Consider the following 22834-nt stretch of genomic DNA (forward strand, 5'->3'; position numbering starts at 1 on the left):
TCCCACCTCGAAGCTATAGAAAGTTATTGGGTGTACAACACAATTGTTGACGACGACGACGCCGACACCGGAAATAGTGATACCTATGTCTCGCTCCGCTACGCAGGCGAGACAAAAACAAAACAAAGATAAAATTGGTGTACTTTTGAAAAATGAGAAATGCGGTAGCTCTTGCTAGAGGGCATGGTAGAGGATCAACTGGAAAGGGTTCATTGGGGAAGGACTTGGTTTGATGATATCAAGGATCTGACTGGTCTTATGGAAGAATTAGATCAAGGGTTCATACCAGAAGGCAATAGAGGTGAATAGATACAAACCCCTTTCAAAGGGACCTCACTTGATAATGAAGCCTTAAAGTGCAAACAATTGTCAAGTAAAAATGTAATTTTCATTAAGCAGGGAATAATTTTCCTGGTATCGCATCGCAATTTGCTCAACATTTTTGAAAGACTGCTATGCATAAAGTCTTTTGTATAGCATATTTTTACATAGGGCTGTACATTACTTAGTTGAGAGCTTTTCTCTTATGACCAAAAATGCTATTCAAATTTGTAAAGCAAAATTATTCCCTGATAAAGTGTGCATGTGATGTTTACTTTAAGATATACATGTAAAGATGCATTATCACAAATTAATAGCCAAGTTTGATAGAATGTGTAATTCTGCAATATTTATTTACACATACACTGTACTCTAATATTAGATGCAAAGGTCACAAAGTGCTATATTATGATAAGAGGTGTGGAAGTAATCCAAATCTCTGGAACTCATAAAGTCACATGAGCATATTAGACTGATCCATTCAGGGAAGGGGGAATTACAACTACGCACTAAGCAGCATACTCCAGCTCGTAAGAATATTTTACCTCCAATATGAAGATAATAGATTTACCTATACAGTACATGTATGTACAGCAGGGGTGTGACCAAGCCAATCCCTCAACCAATCACATGATTCATATGTATGGATACATACTATATGTAGTACCCTTTTAGATTTGTCTTTAATAGACAAAACAATGCACTCTCATCTTTAATTTGCTTTGCTGATGTAGATGTCAACATTGTACCTCCTTTAATGGAAAGATTGTTTGGATGACCATGTAACAACTTTTGGAGAACAGGTACATGTATGTTGTATTATTCTCACTAACTTAAATATTACTATCATGCATGCACCACTTTTAGAGTGTCTATTTCTTCACCACAGAAAATTTAGGGTTCAAGACAATGTCTGGTTCATTTTGTTTTGTACCTCTTGTGAATTTTGAATTCTCCTGTGCAGCTCCAAAATTTTTGGCATTACAAGTCAAGAGAAAAAGAAGATCACCAAAGCTTTGTTTAAGACTTTCATGTACCTATTTCCAGACGCTTTTGATACTTTAGTACCAGTGCAGGAGCAATTGAAGCCCTCTTACAAGCATGGGCGGAAATCCCAGGGGGGACAGACTAAATGACCTTACATTTTGGGTGAAAACCTTTTTTTCTTCTTTTTTTTTGCCTGTCAAATTTTGTTTGGGTAAAAATGACCTGCATTTTTGGTGATAACCTTTTTTTTTTTTGGCTTGTCAAATTTTCCAGGCCCTGGTCCCCCTACCTTTTGGGACAGATTTCCGCCCATGCTTACAAGACCATGGTTCAATATAGTATATTCCCTAACATAATATTTTCTCTAACTATTATAACTGTGGTCTAAAAACATGAGTATCTATGGCTGTAGTTAAACCCACCAAACAACATACAAAATTAAAACACTTTACCCTTTAACAGGCTAGTTTTACAACAATTAAAACAAATATTGCAGTTAAACATTTATGAAATTCTCTGGTTTTCAGGAAGAAACTGCAAAGTATTCCATAGCAGCCAATTTTGTGTCAAATTAAATCTGTAAAATTAGTTTTGGGGGCTTGTTTGATACTTTTTTTTTTAATGTACATCTAAAAAGTATATCCCCTCCTTCAATTCAAATTTGATAATTCTGACCAAAACAACTCAACTGCAACTTTTTTTGTGGATTTTGCAATGCATGCTTTGACTTTCTGGCAAATCATAGGGTGAAATGAGAAAAATATATTTATTTAAATGAGAAAGTCTTGATAAAACTTGTATGTGCAGTAGATTTGTCTTTGAAAATCGGGCTGTACTTATCTTATTTACTATTTTGCTTTACAACTTGAAATACAGCATGAAGAATACTCATAGTTTATATAAGAAAAGATACAAATTTTTACTATTTACAGTGAACCTTCCCTGGAGAATTATTGCTGGATTTGGGGTGGTTGGTCACATATATCTCGTGTTTGCATGATACACAGACTCGGCTTGCGTGACAAAAACACAGATCAGTGGATAAAATTTTGCTGACACCCACAATGCTCTACGAGCTAGATTATGCAGGCCCATGATTTGAAATTAAAGTGAAAGTAAACCTGGCAGCTTGTTATCTGTGTCATCTATTTTTGTTTGAAACATTTCAGGAGTAGAAGTAAAAAGTCCATCTATCATCAAGCACGCAGTTCACATGAACGGATGAGATTTACATCATGAAATGCGTGCTTAAGTTGTGGTTGTGCGCATCATGATCTGCACATATTTTATACTATGAGCATTGATGTCACAATGGATAAACAGGTAAAAATCAGCTGTATCAGCTGATTTTTCACATAATCTGCATTCTAACTGAAGATCCGATGTGTTCTTTTATAAAGCTAATTACATGTAGCAGGCAGAAAATAATACATGGACCAATGTTCTTTAAAATAAAATACCATTATAATTTCTGAATACTTTACTCTGAAGTGCTGCAAAGTATGACCACTATGACCTCGAGTGCGAATAAATGGTAGAGTGGTTTGGAATTTTTCCTCATATAGTTACAAAGCCTTTGGCATCGTCGGTTTTGGTGTTCTAAATATCACACTTGCTCCAAAACAAGTGGAACGCCTCTGGCAGTCTTGCTTGCATTACGCAATTTAATATAGCAGCAGCCCTAACTTTGAAAACTACTATAAAATAATCATTCACAAAAACACCATTCATATAATGACATAATACCACGTTCATTGACCATTTAAATGACATTTGAACGGTGACTTAAGACTTGTCAACTACACCCATGTCCACATTTCATTCACTCTATCCATAAACTTTCAAAGTTATGATGGCAATTCAACAATTACCCCAACATGGCCTAATTTTATTGACCTTAACTGACCTTTGACCTTGGTTTTGTGACCTGAAACTCACAGGGGATGTTCAGTGATACTTGATTACTCTTATATCCCAAGTTTCATGAACTAGATCCATTAATTTTCAAAGTTATGATGGTAATTCAACAAATACCCCCAACTTGGCCAAAGTTCATTGACCCTAAATGACCTTTGACCTTGGTCATGTGACTTGAAACTCAGGCAGGATGTTCACTTATACTTGATTAACCTTATGTCCAAGTTTCATGAACTAGATCCATAAATGTTCAAAGTTATGATAGTAATTCAACAAATGCCCCCAAATTGACCAAAGTTCATTGACCCTAAATGACCGTTGACCTTGGTCATGTGACCTGAAACTCGAGCAGAATGTTCACTAATACTTGATTAACCTTATGCCCAAGTTTCATGAACTAGGTCTATATACTTTCTAAGTTATGATGTCATTTCAAAAACTTAACCTTCGGTTAAAATTTTGAAAATAATTCTCCCAACATGGTCAAAGTTCATTGACCCTAAAATCCTAAATGACCTTTGACCTTGGTCATGTGACCTGAACCTCAGGCATAATGTTCAGTAATACTTGATTAACCTTATGGCCAAGTTTCATGAACTAGGTCCATATACTTTCTAAGTTATGATGTGATTTCAAAAAACTTAACCTTAGGTTAAGATTTGATGTTGACGCCGCCGCCGCCGGAAAAGCGGCGTCTATAGTCTCGCTCTGCTATGCAGGCGAGACAAAAAGTGCTGATAGTTTGAAAACAAGCACATGAACCCCTAATCCCCTTAAGTCCACCTTTTTCTACAAGCTTGCAAATTTTTGTGAAAATGACATGGATTTTTAATAAAGTGCAGCATTTATTGTACTTCTCAGATTTGTTATAGAAATATCAACTTTTTGAGATTATGTTTCTGTCCTCTTTCACATCATTTGAAAGAAATAAAGCTGCTGCTGGCCTTAAAAGGGCAAACGAATAGCAATAAGAATGGATTCTCCATCTTTAGTATACAATTCTGAACTATACTGTAAAAATTTGATTGAATTTACATGGATTCTGATACATGAAGAATACTGTGGGATCTAAAAATGCAAATTTCTTTTGAATGCAAAATTCTTGAGAACTTCCAACTGGGTAAACTTAAAGGACAAGTCCACCCCAACAAAAAGTTGATTTGAATAAAAAGAGAAAATCTAACTAGAATACCACTGAAAATTTCATCAAAATCGGATGTAAAATAAGAAAGTTATGACAATTTAAAATTTTGCTTAATTTCACAAAACAGTTATATGCACATCCTGGTCGTATGCAAATGAGGAGACTGATGATGTCATCCACTCAATATTTCTTTTGTATTTTATCATATATAATGTGAAATATTATAATTTTCTTCTCAATGTCAAGTGAGACAATGATTAGTTCCTCCCTGAACATGCCAAATTAGCATCGTTTAATACTATATGGTTGAGTCAAGTTGGTCCTTATTGTCAAATCTGTAAAAAAATGAAATATTGTATAATTCAAGCAATAAAAAAAAACAAAAGAAATAGTGAGTGATGGACATCATCGACTGACTCATTTGCATGTCACTGAGATGTGCATATCACTGTTTGGTGAAAAATAAGCAAAACTTTACACTACCAGAACTTTCTTATATTATATCCGATTTTGATGAAATTTTCAGCGTTCTGCTACATGTAGTTTGATTTTCTCTATTTATTCAAATTAAAAAATTTCTGGGGTGGACTTGACCTTTAATAACTCAATAGCAAAATATCAACAACAAGAACCCATGTTTACTTTTGCATATTTGAAATATTTAGGTGCTAATAATTTGGTGGAAATTACATGGATTTTGTTTTAACTGTGGAACATCCGTAAACTGGAAGTTGCTCCAATTCCCGGAGCAGACTCGAGATTGTCTTACCACAGAGAATAATTATCTGCCCCAGCTTGCGGGTCTAATCCTACAATTTTGGCAGTGCAAAAAAGGTGAGTCATATTTGCCTTGCGGGTTAGACCCGGGAGCCAGGGTAGCGTGTAGATGCGGTAATAATGATCAGTTCATATGACTGTTCATCCTTTGTAAACTGTGTATGGATTTAACTCATGTAATGACAATTTATTTTATCGAAGAAAATTCTAGGAAAATTTTTCATAATCCCACTTCCTCTTTTAATTTTTCCAAAATTAATGTTCAACAGGCACTAAAGGCATCTATGCAGTAGAATTTATACAGCAGAAGGACTTCCTGGTAAAAGTGTCTACCACACTTAGGCCTTTGTGCTTTGGATGCTGCAATAAAATTAATTTCATCAATCTTCAGAGGCCTCGCAAGACTTTTTAATATTGTAGATGTACACTGTGAATGTGTTAACGACATCTAGATTTAAGAGTTGGACTTGTGGAACTGTACTCTGAATATACACATGCATCAACTTCTAACTCATTGTGTACTTTTCACCAACACATACATTCATCAGAGAACCCTAAAAGGGAGGAGTTTGCATCAATGAACAATAAAAAGATCAATGGACCTATCTGACCTGACCGCTTAAACAAGCATCTCACAGAAGAATTTAGGTCAGTTATTTGACATACCATAACCTTCCCTTGATCTTCATATCCCCAAACTGTACTTAACTGTTATTCATTTCTCAAAATGAGTATAAGAAGAATCATTTACATTCTAACCATTCTTACTATGTTTAACATGTGTGAATCTATTGATGAATTCCTAACAGCTATGGAAGGAGATACTGTAGATCTTTATTACCGTTATCCATGTAACAGTACAAGAACTACTCTTCAGTATGGAAGAAGAATGCCTTTCTACATTTTGGAAGATGCGGAGTCTATCACTTTGCCACCTGAACAGGCAAAGAGATTTACTTTCACTAATGAAAAAACAGAAGATGACCATTGTCTGCTATTTATTAGAATCAAAGATGTTTCAAGAACTGATGCTGGAACATATATATTCTTTGCATATATCAAGGATGATGTACATGACAATTCATTGAAAATGATAGGATTGGACGTTGATTTTCTACCTGGAAAGGCATCATGTGAAATGAGTTATGAGGGAATGGAAGGCGATTGGGTAACACTGAATTGTATAGCTCCAGTAGGGAGTGTTTCAGGTCAAATCGTCTGCTATCAAAATGGAGAGAAGATGCCTTCACGTACAGATCCATATGAGACCAACAAATATTTGAAACAGACCAAACTTGCAAAGAAAACACTCCCTGTCTTTTGTTGCTCTTCAACATGGGAACACACTAAAGATAGATGTGAATGCAATGATTTTCAATGGGTCCTCTCTAATAATAAAAACATGACCTCAATCATAGACCCATGTGGTCCACCAACAACCATATCAGTACCAAATGCAAAACTGACCACTGAGACAGTCTTACCTCCATCAAAGAGTAAAGAATTTGTATCTAGAGAAGGAATGACTTCCCAGTCTCCTCATGAGACCATGACTGACTCAAAACAATCTTGGAATTTTAATCAAGTAGCGTCAATCGTCTGTTTAGTCTGTATAGCAGTGGCCGAAGTATTTTTATTTCTACATGTAATTGCAATAAAACAAAAATTCAGAAAATCACTGTATGAATTCACATCAAGTGAGGATAAAAATCAATATGCTTTTTATGAACCTCTACCCAAGAATTCAAAAGCAAAAGAGAAGAAAATTGATTTCAAGAGTTGCAATGAAAATACAGATCTACAGGAGCCCCAAAAATATGAAGAATTTGAAAATATTGTTTAGAGTCCAAGGGGTGAAATAACTGAGATCGAAGTTACTCCTGAAATAATAAATGGGGAGTTTGAATTAATTTCTATATGTACATGTACCTTTTAGGTTGGATTTGCAATGAATATGAGTACACGCGGATATAAGTGACTGCCCCCTTATTGCCCAAAATTCAAAAGATGCCTGCAAAGCAAAAATTGTACCAGAAATACAAAAAACACTGAAAAACAAAAATCACCCACTCTTCTGCAATTATGTTTTTATGCGTTCAGCTGGTATACGACTTCAGTCACTGAACTGATTCTGAAAACACGTACAAAGTGTGTACTACAATGTGACAAAAAAGTATTTTAACATACTTTGAATAATTATTTTGAATGCACTATCATTTGCAAGCTACATACATTTTCTTCCTTTTTATAACATGTTGTGTGATATATCAATAAGTGATATTATATAGAAGTCATTTTTTTTTGTTAATATGTTCTGTGATAGTGATATTATGGGAAGCTATTTTCTTCTTTCTTGTAATTATGTTATATGAATCATTACACAGTGATTATGGAGGGTATTTTCTTCCCTCTTGTATGTTCTTATGTATTATGTCAATATGTTCTGTGATATATTACACTGTGATATGTATGTGGAGGCTATTTTCTCCTTTCTTGTAAATATGGTTTGTGATATATCATCCAGTGATATTATGTAGAGGCTATTTCCTTTTTTGTTTGTAAATGTGTTCTGTGATTATTTTCTTTACACAGTAATATTATGTGTAGGATGTGAACTTATTTTTTGTAAACATGTTCTGTAATATATTACACTGTGATATTATGTTGAGGCTATGTTCTTCTGTCTTTTAAATATGTTCTGTGCTACATTATACAGTGATATTATCTGTGTGCTGCTTACTGTTTGTTAAACCAATTACCCCCTGCTCAGAAAAAGTGAAAAAAATTGAAAACCAAGTATTATTGTGGAAATGCCGATATCTAACATTTTTCTGAAAAGTTACTGTATTGAAATCTTTAATTCTTTCAAACATAACCTATTTAATGACTGTACTTCCCATGCTTGGTTATATTAAAGGAGAATGAAACCCTTGAAACCAGCTGAATCCATATCAAAGAGAAAAATCAAAGGAACACATTGTTGAAAGTTTGAGGAAGATTGAATGAATAATAAGAAAGTTATGAGCATTTGAATATTGAGATCACTAGTGCCATGTAGATCCTCCCATCGGCAATGCGACCAAGATCTGTGATATCACACACGTACAACTCTCTCATTACTTTAGTACTTATTTCACTTATATTCTCACTTTTATAGAGTCTATCACAAGGTGAGGTGTTCTCTTTATGAGATGACAAGTACAGAGGTTTCACAACATTATATCATTGATGAATCGTTTGTCATATGATTAGAATGAGCAAAAAGAAATGTTTTGGGGTATATTTTCAGTGTCCAAATGGGAGAGTTGTACGTGTGTGACATCACAGATATTGGTCGCATTGCCAATGGGAGGATCTCCATAGCATTAATGATCTCGACATTCAAATGCTCATAACTCTTTTATTGCTAGTCCTATTTTACTCAAACTTTTGTTGATCTTATTTTTTGATTTTTCTGCTTTCACAAAAGCTAACTTGCTCCAAGAGTTTCATTCTCCTTTAATAAAAAAAATTAAACAAATTGTATTTTACTTTATATGTAATGCTCTAAAAACAGTTTGGCTTAAAAAAAAATTATTTGAAAACAAGGATCACAACTCGGAAATTCCTTCCTGAATTACACCTCAATCACTTTGGACCGAGTTCACTTGTTCTTAAACTGTCTTTTGAAAAAGAATGTCAAATGCCTGAAATGAAACAGCTTCCACTATTTTACGTCAATGTATAACAGTTTGGAAAATGTGCAATAACAAACCATCTTTTGAGAATACAGGTGAAGATATTAGGCAGTAATTGTTATGGGGTGATAAAAACATTCTGTATAAGAATAAGTGTTTGATTTGGAAGCATTGGGTACGCTAGTACTGGTAGATGTATACCAGAAAAATTGAAAAAGATTTTGGTTAAAGTTAAACACTGCTCAAATTATTGAATTGTTAGCTACTTCCAATTGAAGGACCATGATCCTATTTTACACATAAAACAAAGTATACATACATGTATATCTGTTAGACTTTCTAAAAGATTATACAATCTTTTAGTGGATAAAAAGTTTATGACCCCAAATGTTGTACAATATTGGTCACGTTATTTAAAAAAAATTGATTTGGAACAATATCTGGAAAGAAAAAGTTACTTTCATTGAAGAATTTCATTTAGCTGAAAATTCAGCTTTAAATTCTTGTATACACTTTTGATGTCAAATGAATATCGCTTTCGGTTTAAATTGGCAGAATCTCCACTTTGTTTTAAATGTAAAACTATTGACAACTATTATCACTTATTTTATGATTGCCATTATTCTAGACTCTTTTGGGTAAAATTCAGTAAATTTTATGTTACCATTAAATGAATATCAAAAATGTTGATTTAAGATATAAAGACACTTTGATTGGCAGACACGGTGGTAATGGACACAATTTCTTTGATGTATTAATTGAGCTTCTTATACAATTTTTCAACAAAAAAGAAAATCAAATTTTAAAGAAATATTTGAAATATTCTTTGAAGAAATAAATTGGAGAGCAAATATTTTAAAAAGTATTTTCTGGAAAAATTGCAAAAAGAAGATTGAAAAGTCAAATTAGGCACTATGTTTGCTTACAATTTAATAACTAGATCTAACATTCTTTCTTGTTATACTTATATAATGTCAAATTTTTTATGTTGAATTTTAATGTACATCATGCTGTTTTGGGGTTCAATGTACAGTGACGATGTTGTTGGGGCCGAAGTCGGCCGCAACCTTTCATTCATCAAGGGCGACAAGAGGACAGATGAGAGCGAAGGGACAGGCAGATGTGTTGTGTAGTGTTTATTAATCACAAACAGAAGAAAAAACGGGAAAACCCCCCTAGTATAATAAGGTCCTGCAGGAATATATGTCTCCTGGTCAGCTGCGCCCATGGTCAGCAGCCATGAACACTCAACAACCTCTATATCAGCGGCTGGTAAATAACAACTGCAAACCTACAGTCAAAAGCTAATGTGCAGCTTCTAAAAGGGTCAACAAGCCGCGACGACTTCGTTTTGAGTTGTGCGCGGGATAATGTCACTGCCCAGCTACCGGGCCTTGCCTAATATATCTACGCATTTAGATATCAATGACGTCACACTCTAATGCATCAAAATATGATATGCTAGTGAATATTAATTTAAATCGACATTAATGTGTAATATATATATATGCATATTTATATTCATGCATCTATGTCCAACAAATGTATCATAATACATGTTTTTAAAAATAATAAAGGGGAGGAATATTTTTCCTCGGCGGGATGACACTAGACCCACGTGACCCAAAAGTGATTAGGTTTCGCGGTCTGTGATAAAATTTTACCACACCCGAATTGGTCGTAGGGTGGTCAAAAATAGATAAATCAAACCAAAAAAAATAAGAAATTAGTTTGGTCACTACAATGTAAATAAGAACAAAAAAATACAAAGTTTTAATCTATATACACATCCAATGTCATGCTTGTTTTTTTATTGATAGAAAATTCCCAAAAGCTATTTCATACAATTCTAAGCAAGTGAGCAAGATTAGAAGCTTCCAACTCTTCTTGTGGATGTTACCTGAGAAGCAGACTAATTTTCATTTAAATATCTGGACATTTATGAGTAAAGTGTGAGAAAGTAAATTAAACCTAGTATTTGATATACAGGTTAGTCACTAATACCATTTTATTTACAAAAACTTCAGACTTTGAAATAATCCGTTAGCACTATCAGCAAAAACAAGTACAATCAAATAAGAAAAAAAATCATGAAAAAGGGGAAGCTCACATATGTTCTGAATTGGTTTTTGTACAAGGAATTGAATCAAGAAGGCTATAAATGTTTTCAATTTGTACACACTCTATGACTGAATATGTGTATAGAACCTTCTGTTTACTACAGGTGTTTGAAAATCGAACAGTATACAAGACATGGTAGACTTTTGGAAAGAAACCTTTGACACTCAATATGGCTGAGCTATTTTGATGCAAAAAGACCAAGGGAAGGAGAGGGGTGGGGCTGTAAAGCAAACATTGAGGGCATTTTGAAAAGTATTCTTGATTTTACAGCATATTCTTTCTCAAAGAGAAGTATGAATATTTTGTTTGTCTATTAAGTGATTTCATATATGAAATATAAAGCTTATAATCATCTCATGAATGATTTCAGGTGATGAGACAAAGTATCACATACTTTCTGGGGTTCAAACATTACAGCTATGATAACAACTAAAATTGGACAGCATCTTGAAACTTTTAACCATTCCTCTTTAAATAATTGATCTAAATTATATTGATCATACTTAAGTGTATTGGAATGGAAGGAAATCATGGCAACGATTGAATATCTGATAAAATTTCTGTTCAATAAATAATACAACTATATCTACACTTCAATAAAGAGCTAATTTGGACCACTCAATTTTACCAAAGAAAATGCAGTGGTCTGTATTGGAATTTAAATCCATACCAACCTTAATGAATCTGTTGACTACTTGAGATGTGTACTTGGGTAGGTTAGGAACCTTGCCATGTTGAATCAGACAGACTAGGATGAACTTCTTGTATGCTTCTAACATGATATGACTCACAGCCATAGAGGGTGTTGTGATTGCCTGCAAACATATGAGTGATTGGTTACTACTTTGAATAAGAATCAGGAGCATACAAAAAGTGAAGGTGGGGGCAGGTACATAAGAGATGGCAAGGGACAGCAAGAGGAAGAAAGACGGGGATCCAAGCTTTTCAAGAAAACAAAATTCCCTGATATTTCCCTGGTGAAGTTTAAAAATTCCCTGATAATTATTTAAACCAATTCCCAGATTCACATGTTTTTTAAGTTGTTGCAGTGAATTACATGTACATGTATTTTTGGTATAAAAACAATAATATAAAACTAATTAGTACCACCATAACCAGTCATTTGATGGATGTTGTTTTGATATGCAACAAAATATAACAGAGTCTGACTGACTACCATGCTTTTGACTTTTGGGCTGATTTAAATTCCTTGATTTTTCCCTCATATGAGGCATTTTCCCCTGATTTGAGGTATTTTTAAATTCAAATTCCCTGATTTTCCCTGACTGGAAAAGAAGTGAAATAATTTTCCTTGATTGGCTGGGAACCCTGAAAGAGACAGAGAGACAAAGACAAACAGATAGAAAGAGACAGATAGATAGATAGAAAGAGATAGACAGAGAGAGAGAGAGGGGGGATCTAAAGAAAACAATCATTATAAAGTGTTTAACTGCTGTAACCCATAATGAAAAGGATCAGCATGAATAACACTCGTATAAAAAAATACTTTTAAAAATTGCACCCAAGAACAGTTGAATTTAATTTAATGGGATGTACTGTAGATCAGGGGCCCATCTTGCAAAGAGTTACGATTGATCCAATCAATCGTAACTCTATGGAAATCCATCAGTGTCATTATTTTTTATACAGGAAATTTGTAAAATACCAAATTGTCAAGAAATCAATGAATTTATGGATATACATTCATATCTTGAATTTTTTTTTAACAAACATGCATTTTATATGTTGACTTTGCTGGCTTTCCATAGTTGCGATGGATCGGATCAATCGCAACTCTTTGTAAGACGGGCCTCAGGACTCCCTTCCAAGCTCTTAATATAGGTAATCCTTTTTTTTTTTTTAAGCTCTAATTTTCCTTAAATTTATTTTTGAGGTAACAACTCACTTATAAAATGAGTGAAGGTTATAAAAAGTAAACTCCTAATATCTAGCAGGGGCCACTGAAACGAACCGGGGGGGGGGGGGGGAGGGGGGTTGGTGGGAGACGGTTCTGGCCAAAAGCAATGTCTACAGAAACCTAAGAAACCTAAATATGGGCATCTGGTTCTACTTTTAGCATGGTCAGCCCCCACACCTCCCCCACTTTCAGCTCAGCCCCTGTAGACACTTGAACTAATAAATAAATTGATAGACAAAAATATGAATAATACAAACATATATAATTTGAAATATGAAAGATCAAATTATTTTAACCCATCCTATACAATGTGTTTATGCAAATGTGTTACTCTATTAAAACATTGTTTCAATTTATATTATGTTCTTGCTCACCACTTCAAAGAAGTATCCAGCTCTGTCCCAGTTCTTGAGTGCTGTGTAGATCATACCACCATAGTAATAGTAACACAAAAAATGTGTTGAGTCAAAATGGCCTCCCTAGTAACCAGAAAGACAGATATCAGGAAAACATACAGTTTAATCAAATCCTTGGAAGAGAACAACTGAAATACTCTGAAGAGAAGTTACTATTTGAAATAAAGTATGGTGACATATTTTTAATAGAAAATAATTTTCCAACATGGGAAATACAGTAAAATCACTAAGAATACTAGGAAATTCATATTAAAACAAGAGCCTACAAAGGTCAATATTGAGATGCTTCCCTCCAACTTAAGAGTGATTGGGACATCTGCAAACTGCAAAGTTTCAGTACACTGGTTTGGCAATGATGATAGTTTTTAACCATGCAAAGCAAATCCAATGATTCTGATTGTACAGGAATATTATCCTGAGAACAAAGATGGCATCACATGCACAGCTTTGTACTCAACCAGGTGTTCCATTGTAAACACTATCATCATTAAATATTTAGAAAATAAAAGTAAATTTTTTCTCTCTTTTTTCTGATAAACACATGTGCAGTGATTTAATTTTCTGAGAAAGCAGCATTTACCATGAAATATGCAGTATTGAGGCCCAAAGGGGGGGGGGGGGATAAAGAGACAAAAAGAAAGTTAAAAATTCTTGAACCTGTAATAGATTATCATCATAACTTACCTCTTTGCTAATTTCTGTAATGTCTGAGTCAAGAACTGGTAATGCAGGCTTCATACATTTGGCTTTTAGACAGAGCTATAAACAGACAAACAAGATATGGATAAGAATTCTGGTAATGCATCAAAGATAAATAGATGAAAAAAATGGAGCATATTAAAGAATCAAATAAAAGTAATTCACATATCCTACATCTGACTCTATCTAAAGAAAATATATGACGGGTTGTCAAGGCCCTTGAAGATTTTGAACCTACATGTAGAAGACTTACCTGACAGAGGTCTGCATGTATTGACGTCAGCTGACCAGGATGTATCTGGATCCTTGAGATGGCACTATGTAAGATGGTGATACCTCGGATAGCTTGGTTTCTCTGGATTAAACCCTTGGTAAGATGGTGTGCAAGAGATGCATCTAAAAGAGAGAGAACAAATACATGAAACATTACTCCATTCTCAAAATTAGCCAATCCTTGACAGCACTACGTAATATGGTGATACCCCGAATGTTGGAATACAAAATCCTTACAATCGGCAATTCAATGGAAGTTAAAAATAAGCCATTTTGTGACTATAGAATTTCTAAACATATCTTCTATTATGTAACTCATTCAGAGTCTATATCAGGGAGACAAATTCAAATAAGTAACACTCTACAAAATAGAAAGATATTGGTTCCTTTAATATGAAGAAGAAAAGTAAAAGAAGTTTTGGCAAGGATTTTGATTTCTTACAGAATTAGAACTATGTCTGTATCAAGAGAAAGATGGATTAAATAAACAGATTGACCCAGTTATTTGGACCATAAGCCATTGAGAGAATATAGAAAAACACATGGTTGTACTTGATTTCAAGCTGCTGGGTGGTGCAAAAAGCCTGTGGGATTTCTATAATATAATTGTGAATGTGTGAAAAGATTAAAGTTGTTCTTTTTCTTTGTAAACCCGGTGGCTAGAATTGGGTAAATGGTTATAAAAATCCAAAACTAAAAGCAGTTAAAGTCTAATTTTGATTAAAAAAAATGTTCATGTAAAATATACTTACAACTTTCTGTTGTGAACCTGACTTGCTCCCCATTGCATGTTGAAAAGAAAAGCTGGGTCTGTGAGAAGAGTGTCTCAAACTCAGTCGCTGATGGTGATGAGGCTGCTTGAAATTTAACATTACTGTGAAGGACAAAAATATAAATAACAAAACATCAATCTTTAATGCATGACTAAGAAAATTGTGTGTCTATTTAACTTTATGACTATAAAGAGAAATTATAAGCAAATATGTGACCTGCCACCCCGAACCAACAATAAGGTGTCCAAAATGAATGTTGAGATTTTTATTGATCTTGAAAATTCATTTCCTAAGTTTTGAAATAATATATGATATGTTAAAATTGACCAACAGTAGCCATTACAAGTACTTGATTGAATGCAGAGGAAATTCAGTAAGAGCTGAAAAAAAAAAGAGAAAACAAGGTTTTAAGTTTGGGGTTCACTCAAGCATGAGATGTGCATACTGTGTAATCTCAGTGAAACTTCCAAGCAGTCTGAAAAAGTGGTGTCCAAGAAACTCTTGTATCTTTTCTTTTATTCAACTTCACGGCTTCAAATTTTCACAGTATGAGGAAGAAGAATCGCTCTTTCAGATAAGCTATCTTTTTAATTTTTGGATTTTGGAGACTAAATTTCTATTTTGGCTATTTGACAGAGAACCTTACCTGGTGACTTATTGGTGGTTTTGGGGTGGTAGGTCACATATGGACAAACCTGTTCTAGTGACCACCTGTATATAAAGACCACAAGTTTGGTTTCTCTTGAATAAGTCTACCAATTGACCCATATATTACAAAACCTGTTCATAAAGGCTGTTTGCTCATAAGGTTTGCTTTTTCATTTCTCCCTTGGGTGTTTGTATATGAGGTTTCATTGTATAATACTGGGTGTTTTTATAGTGGTTTTTGTCAAAATGAAACAGCGTCCATGGTTTAACAGAGATATCCTGAACCCCTTTCTTCAATGAGAATTATTTTGACTAATCCTTAACAAATCTCAAACAAATTATGACAATGATATTGAGATTTCATTTCATTTCTTTAAAAAAACTTGTTTCAAAATGAAACATGTAGATGTATTTGAAAATTATTTAAAGAGAGAGAGTCTTCTCCCAGCACTATTTCCAAATACTAAGTACTGGAAAACAGCTTGATGAGCCTAAAAGATCAAGTCTATTTTATACAAAGTCAATAGAACGTAGGAAGAGACAAGAGAAATTTTTTTTTGTCACCCCCTGCCTGCACAAAGTATGGGGGTCAATTAGAGTTTTAGAAATCTAATAAAGAAAGTGATTCAATGGGCTTGTCCACGCATCTTGGACAGAAATCTCTTATTTTGGGGAGTTGACTTGTTAATGCATGTTCATTAACATAAAGAGGAGTTGTTGTGCCACGTCTGAACATGGCTATGCTGAGCTTTGTCTCGCCATAACTGAACCTAATCCAGTGTACAGTGTTACTTACAGGATGGCCAAGACTCCTATAGAATGAAGCTGTGGATCCAAGGTCTCTAACACTGTATCCAGGTAAGCTGCATTCTTCCTCAATAATTCCAAACATTTAGTCACCTCCTCACAAAGCTGAGCATAATTACCTGTCACAAAATAAGACAAAATTATGAGGGAATAAGAAATGTAGATGAAAGCTGAGCGAAGAGATGTATGGATATAATTCAAGTTAGAATGTATGCTGTATTCACTGGCCGTGAAACATGGCAAGAGTTAGACCCCCCAAATCAGTTTATTTTGGTCAGGGTATGCTCCGCTGAGACTTCGTCTGGTTTCGCAGCATGCGATTGACTGAAGTATCCAATATGCATTGCAGCGGTCGTGGCAGACATTGATGAACGAACGTGAATAGCTCGCTCACATAATTGTATGTTCTAACTGCATTAGAAGCATGACAATGAAGTGGACCCTGTCCGTTTGGAATAAAAATCTTATATTTTCCATTACATAGGCCTATATCAAGAAACTTGCGAGATGATTATATTCGTAATTAGGCCTGGGACTTTCGGGTATTTTGGTCTTCGGGTACTCGTGGTAATTTTCTGGCAGGTACCCAGGTACATGTACCCGAAAATCATGTCTTATAAAATATGACTGGTGGAAAAACCCCATAGGTGACGTCATCCAGCCACTGCCGCAAGCCAATTATGAATGAAAATATAGTAAGCAAAATATAGTAAGCATGCGCAGTGCTAGACAGCTGGCAGCCGTCTGTTTCGAGGAGTTTTTTAACATTTTTTTTTTTTTATTCTCCTCGTACACAGACGGCTCGCTAGCGTGCAGCCACCATTAGGGGACTTGCAATGCGAAATCCCCCCGTCGGGGCTCTTCAATTTTTGTCTTTAATGAATAAAAATTTTGAAAATTAACGCGACCAAAATGCAAATTAATATTCCCTCTTGGCATTAATTGCCCAAAAACGGAGAAAAATCAAGTTAAAAGGAACAAAAACAGTGACTTACCTCGGCTGTCGCGCAAATTCACTTCCCCGTTTAAAAGGCGTTTTATCCGATCTTAAGTACATAAACATATGGCCATTGAGTCCCCTGTACAGATCGCGCTAGAACTTCGGTCTCTGTATTTGGTGAGTGAAGCCAACGGAGTTCAGCTGAACAACCAACATAACAGAGACCGAAGCTTTTGGTCTAGCGCAGTGCAAGCCTCCAAAGAGTCCAAGTGCGTGAAGTGCCCCACACAGTATTGCATCAAAACAAGTCTGCAATACTCTGTCACCTCATACCAAAATTGACCTAGAATTCCACTTTCCTATATTTTATATGAATTATGAAAGGTATTCTCGGAAGATCTGTTTTCTCAACGATACCACATAGGTAAGCAAATTTTTATTACTTCTTGCTTAAAATCTTATGAATTAGCATCGATGTGGCATCGTGTTCGTAAGTTCATAGAGTCTATCACAACATGTACAAAGTCAATTGATTTCCAGGTTTCGGAGCATCGTGTGAATGTGCATGAAATTGCCGAGTCTCGATAATTTTCGATCGATACTGGAGCGACCCGATCACGAACCAAGACCATTTCCAGCATAGACAATGTGACCGGATATCGTTATCGCTATCGATACTTCCGCACGCAGTCCAAAGAAGATTATTTCGGCAACCACGTAGTCATCATCATCATCTGCTGTAATCTTCAAAGGGCTCTGCAGCCTATCTCGAAGATGACATGATCTGCGTGATTGACCAATATCAGCGGTCTCTGAATCGCTGTGCGGAGACGGCCTTTCTGTTGTACACAGTCTAAGTATGGACAATTTACCACTGTGTAGGGATGTCACACAAAAAATTAAAATGTATGCAAACCATATCAAGCTGCACCTCATTTTGATCGGTATGATCTCCTCTACAAAATAAGGTTACGTTTTTTTAACGTTTATATGTTATATGTTAATTAGCCCTAATTAATTATGCGAATATACGAAAAAGTACCTGTCAAATGTTATTCTATGGGAGAACATTTAAAAATTGCATAAAATGGCTGTTAAACAAAAAATTGTGTCCCTATAATGATTTGCAAAGGCCAGCTTTACTCAAAATGATAAATTTGCATGATTTTACTTTATTAGTTTGAGTTAATATGCAAATTAGTAACTTAGTTATGCATAATTAGGATTCATTTATGCGATGTTACTGTTGGTATGTGGAAGTTGTAATGAATTTCAGAGAAGTTCTAAATAATCTTGTGCAATATATCCTCAATTTTAGATATTCCTAGTAATTAAGACAAGAGTGAGCAATAATGCAAATTAAGTACTCATTAATTATGCATATATATCTGCTTAATGAGTACTTAATTTGCATGATTATTGATATTATACATGTAGTGTGTGGAGTAATACCAGATTACCAGTCATATACATGATACATCTAACTTAGGTCTATCATACATCTATCATTTTTAAATATTTGATCTTTATGTTTATGTTTCTAAATTGTTAATTCCAAGTCTTCTTTCTCCATGTCTTCCAGGAGCTTGTAGCTGTACCATATATTGCCCCGTCATCAGTATTTGATGATGAACCACTCTGGGTAGCCGGTTACAAGATTCGATCAGGCCCCCATTTGCTCAAAATGTAACCATTGGGCACACTCATCTTGACCAATTTTCCTTCTGTTAAACTAGTACTTGACCTTTAGTTAATTCAGTTAACTCTGGAGAATGGGAATGATTTAATTTCTGAGGAGCAAGCACTGCTTGTGAATAAGGAGGGGTGACAGCGAATGAGTATTTTGTGGAAATTGTGATGTGTAATTATAGAGATTGTGAATTCCAAGACAAGACAAAAAAAGAGAGATTACATTGTAAAAGCAAGATGAAGATGGTGTGGGAGATGTGCATACAAGATGTCAGCAAAGGATGATTTTGAAGCATACCGGAAGCAATGGTGAAAGCCAAGAAGCAGATTAGAATGAGGTTTAAGGGTGATTGGTGCATGCATGGGTGTAAAGAAATGGACTGAGCATGTGTTGTGTTAAAATTAGAAATAGTAGTATAGACATAAGTGAGAAAGTTGAAATTGAAGGCTTATTTCTGGACAATTTTCATACATAATACAATATTTAAAGCCCCCAATTCTATTCTGTATTGAAATGTTATATTGTGCAATATGTCATCAACCCCCCCCCTTTAAAAAAATGGGGATCACCTCATTTAATCTGATAAAAATTCACTAAGGCTACTTGAAATGTTTTGAATTACTAACACACATTGTATTCCATGTTTACCTTGACAAATCTGACATTTTTGCATTATTTATCAAAATCCCTCAAAGAAAAGTGATATTACCATACACTCTCTCACTCCCTCTCACTATAGCATAACATTCATCCCCATAAATAAAATAGAGCGGTCCGAAACGTAGTGCGCATGCGCACAATATATGGTGAAAATCAAGGGTCAGCCCCTTCTATTATCATCACGGGTAAAATAATAATTACATCTACAAAACGTTTTATGTCAACAAATTTATTTCTTAAATATAATATTCAACAACATTCATTTTTTTATAAAATGTAATCAAAATAAGTCTAAATTTTCATGACAGTATTGATACCAACAATTACAGGCCAGAAAACAGCCCTAAATAACAAGGTTAATGCCATTTAAGACGATCGATTTCCTACAAAATAGCCCTTGGTGATGCCCTTATAAAATTGCTTTGCGCAGGAAGGCGCAGTAACTTGATGAAAAAATGTCAACATTTTTGCATTAAATATAACTTTATGAACAACACTTTGCCTTTGTTTTTCTTCTGAGGGTCCATATATCAGATATATTTCCATAAAAACTCACTTTTTTCAGGATTTCTGGCATATAATTCAAGATTACGTCGGATTTCGAAAGGTTTCCCCGACAAAAATTACACAGAAATCTATGATATCCGATGTAAAAAATCTTCCTCTTTCCATTTCCGGTACCCATAATTCCCTCAAAAATACGGAAAATACCCAAATTAACCTATATCTACAGCTACCCCACAATCCTCAAATCCAAAATGGCGGATTGGCGAACATCGTCGAAAGGTCGAAACGATGTCAAAAAAGTCGAAATTTCGTTGAGGAAAAATCATCAAAATACAAAATAATGGGGATGATATGAAAATAAGGTATTTATTCTTGATAAATATGTGCTCTAAAATAATTTTGAAGTTTGTATCGCTTCGATTGAAGCGGATTTAAAAGCATCAATTATACAGTGGCAGATATGATTTTCGCCCGCTGTGCGTTTTGTGACATCGCTACACTGTGCAAAATCAGCGAAATAAAGGAAGAAACTGACTGTTTTTTCGAGCCATTCCGGATGCCACTCCAGCACTCGACCGAAGTGACGAGTGGAGCGAACTGTGTGTTTTACTGTTAGATATGCGCTCGCCATTCACTGCAATACAAAAATCCAGCTGATCTGTCCGCACGATCGCTTGTGCAACTGAAGTGCCTATTTATATTTTGTTTTTGTCTCTAGTGGGTCACTGACAGAAGCAGAGACTTCTCTCTTGAATTTCATGGAGCTGGTTTTCATGAAATATCCATGACCGGGGCGCTACAGCCGCCGTCCTGGCACTGGGCGGCATATGGCCGGTCGTTGTCTGTCATTGTCAGAATATGATTTTAATCCAACACCGATCTCAGCGTATGGGACAATGTCTAATAATTTCAATTAATTGTTGCGATCTTGTAGTTGTACGATTTCTGAACTTCATACCAGCTCAATTCGATAAATATAGGAGAAAATAAACCACAGTTCCTTCATGAATTTAAAATCTTACCGTCTGTTGAGAGAGAAACTACAGAATTCACAAATCCTTCTAACTGTGATGCCATGATTGGTGGTATGAATGATGATTGCTGAAAATGAGATTTTTTTGTGGTTTAGCGCCCTCTCGCTCCACAGGAGGGCACTGAACCGACTGAACCCGTCTCTTACTTATCAGGCGTCAAATTTCCCCCTCTAAATTTACAGAATGGAGAAAATAATTTCATCAAACATAATAACAAATTAAAATGAGAAAAGGCTATGTTTGGGCATTCCCATTTCATGCACCCCTAAGCCAGGAACCCCGGGGCCGGGGAAGAACAAGTTGGCTACTTTAGCCTATGTCCTATCTGAAACGGGTTTATCCCTGCAATACATACAACTTTGTATTTTTTTTAAAATTTACATTCATTGTTCAGTTAAATTATTGTATATAATCATTTGATCATGTGATGTACATTTTGTTTACAATCTATGTATTTTTTTAATCGTGAATAAAACCAAACAAACCCATTAAACCAACCCCTAACATGTTAGATCTCAATGATGACAAAGCATTATTACGACAAGCTAGCATATGTCGCTTGTAGTGAATAAGGAGATTGGAAAATTATCTTCTTAATTTGTCTTTTAAGTTAATGACCTTTGATGAGTGCTAACGATATTTTTTTTTCGAAAAATAAAAGTTCTTGAGGACGCAAACGCCGGTCAAGTGCTGTTCCACAAAGCGATATGTCTACTATATTCAATGCAGAGAAGATGCTGAGGATACGATGTTAAAAATAATTTTAAACAACGCTGTTCACTATGTGAATCGCACAGCAGTTGTTTAAACAGTTTAAACAAGTGTTTAAAATCTTAAAGGAAACCAAAACTCAAGAAGAGAAGCAATCTTACTGGGAAGAGTAAAATGAGAGGAACAATTAAAAAAAAAGTTTCATCAAAATCGGTTATGAAATAAACGAGGTATGGACGTTTAAAAAGTCTTGTTGTACTTTCTATGGGGATCCTCAATTGGCAAACGTGCTTCAAAATGGCTGATTTTGTGGACAACTCTCCATTTGAAACTCCCCATAGAAAGTACAACAAGACTTTTTAAACGTCCATACCTCGCTTATTTCATAACCGATTTTGATGAAACTTTTTTTTTAACTGTTCCCCATGGCATTTTACTTTTACCAATAAGATTGCTTCTCTTCTTGGGTTTGGTTTTGAATTTAAACTTTGTTGTGTAAGATTTTAAACACTTGTTTAAAGTATTTAAACAACTACTGTGCGATTCACATGGTAAACAGCGTTGTTTAAATTATTTTAACAGTGTAGGTATGGGGATGGGTCCCAGTATTTTGTTTTCGGGCGCTCACTCCGATTGCTGATAGAAAAGGGAATTTTAGAAAACAGATAGACATATTTGCAAGAACAGTGACTGAAAATAATAATAGCAAGTTTTAAATAGCTCTTTTCCCATATTCGGCTCAAAGCGCTTTATGGCATATTATTATCTCGGTCATTGGATTCATTTCAATCCCGCACGAAAGTGCACAATTTCC

The 22834-nt window shown here is 34.9% G+C and overlaps 1 protein-coding gene and 1 pseudogene across 1 annotated transcript; one reads left to right on the top strand and one right to left on the bottom strand.

Annotated features, from left to right (window-relative positions):
• The first annotated feature begins 939 nt into the window (after positions 1-939).
• On the top strand, positions 940-6989 carry LOC129270304 (uncharacterized). The gene is made up of 3 exons (XM_064106049.1): positions 940-1124; positions 2478-2631; positions 5416-6989. The coding sequence occupies exon 3, from the start codon at positions 5874-5876 to the stop codon at positions 6987-6989; it is 1116 nt and encodes a 371-aa protein (XP_063962119.1). The 5' UTR covers positions 940-1124; positions 2478-2631; positions 5416-5873.
• Positions 6990-11533: 4544 nt separating this feature from the next.
• On the bottom strand, positions 11534-21399 carry LOC129269954 (COP9 signalosome complex subunit 3-like; annotated as a pseudogene).
• Between the last annotated feature and the right edge of the window lie 1435 nt (positions 21400-22834).

This window comes from Lytechinus pictus, chromosome 10, assembly GCF_037042905.1.
Source record: "Lytechinus pictus isolate F3 Inbred chromosome 10, Lp3.0, whole genome shotgun sequence".
Lineage (NCBI taxonomy): Eukaryota > Metazoa > Echinodermata > Echinoidea > Temnopleuroida > Toxopneustidae > Lytechinus > Lytechinus pictus.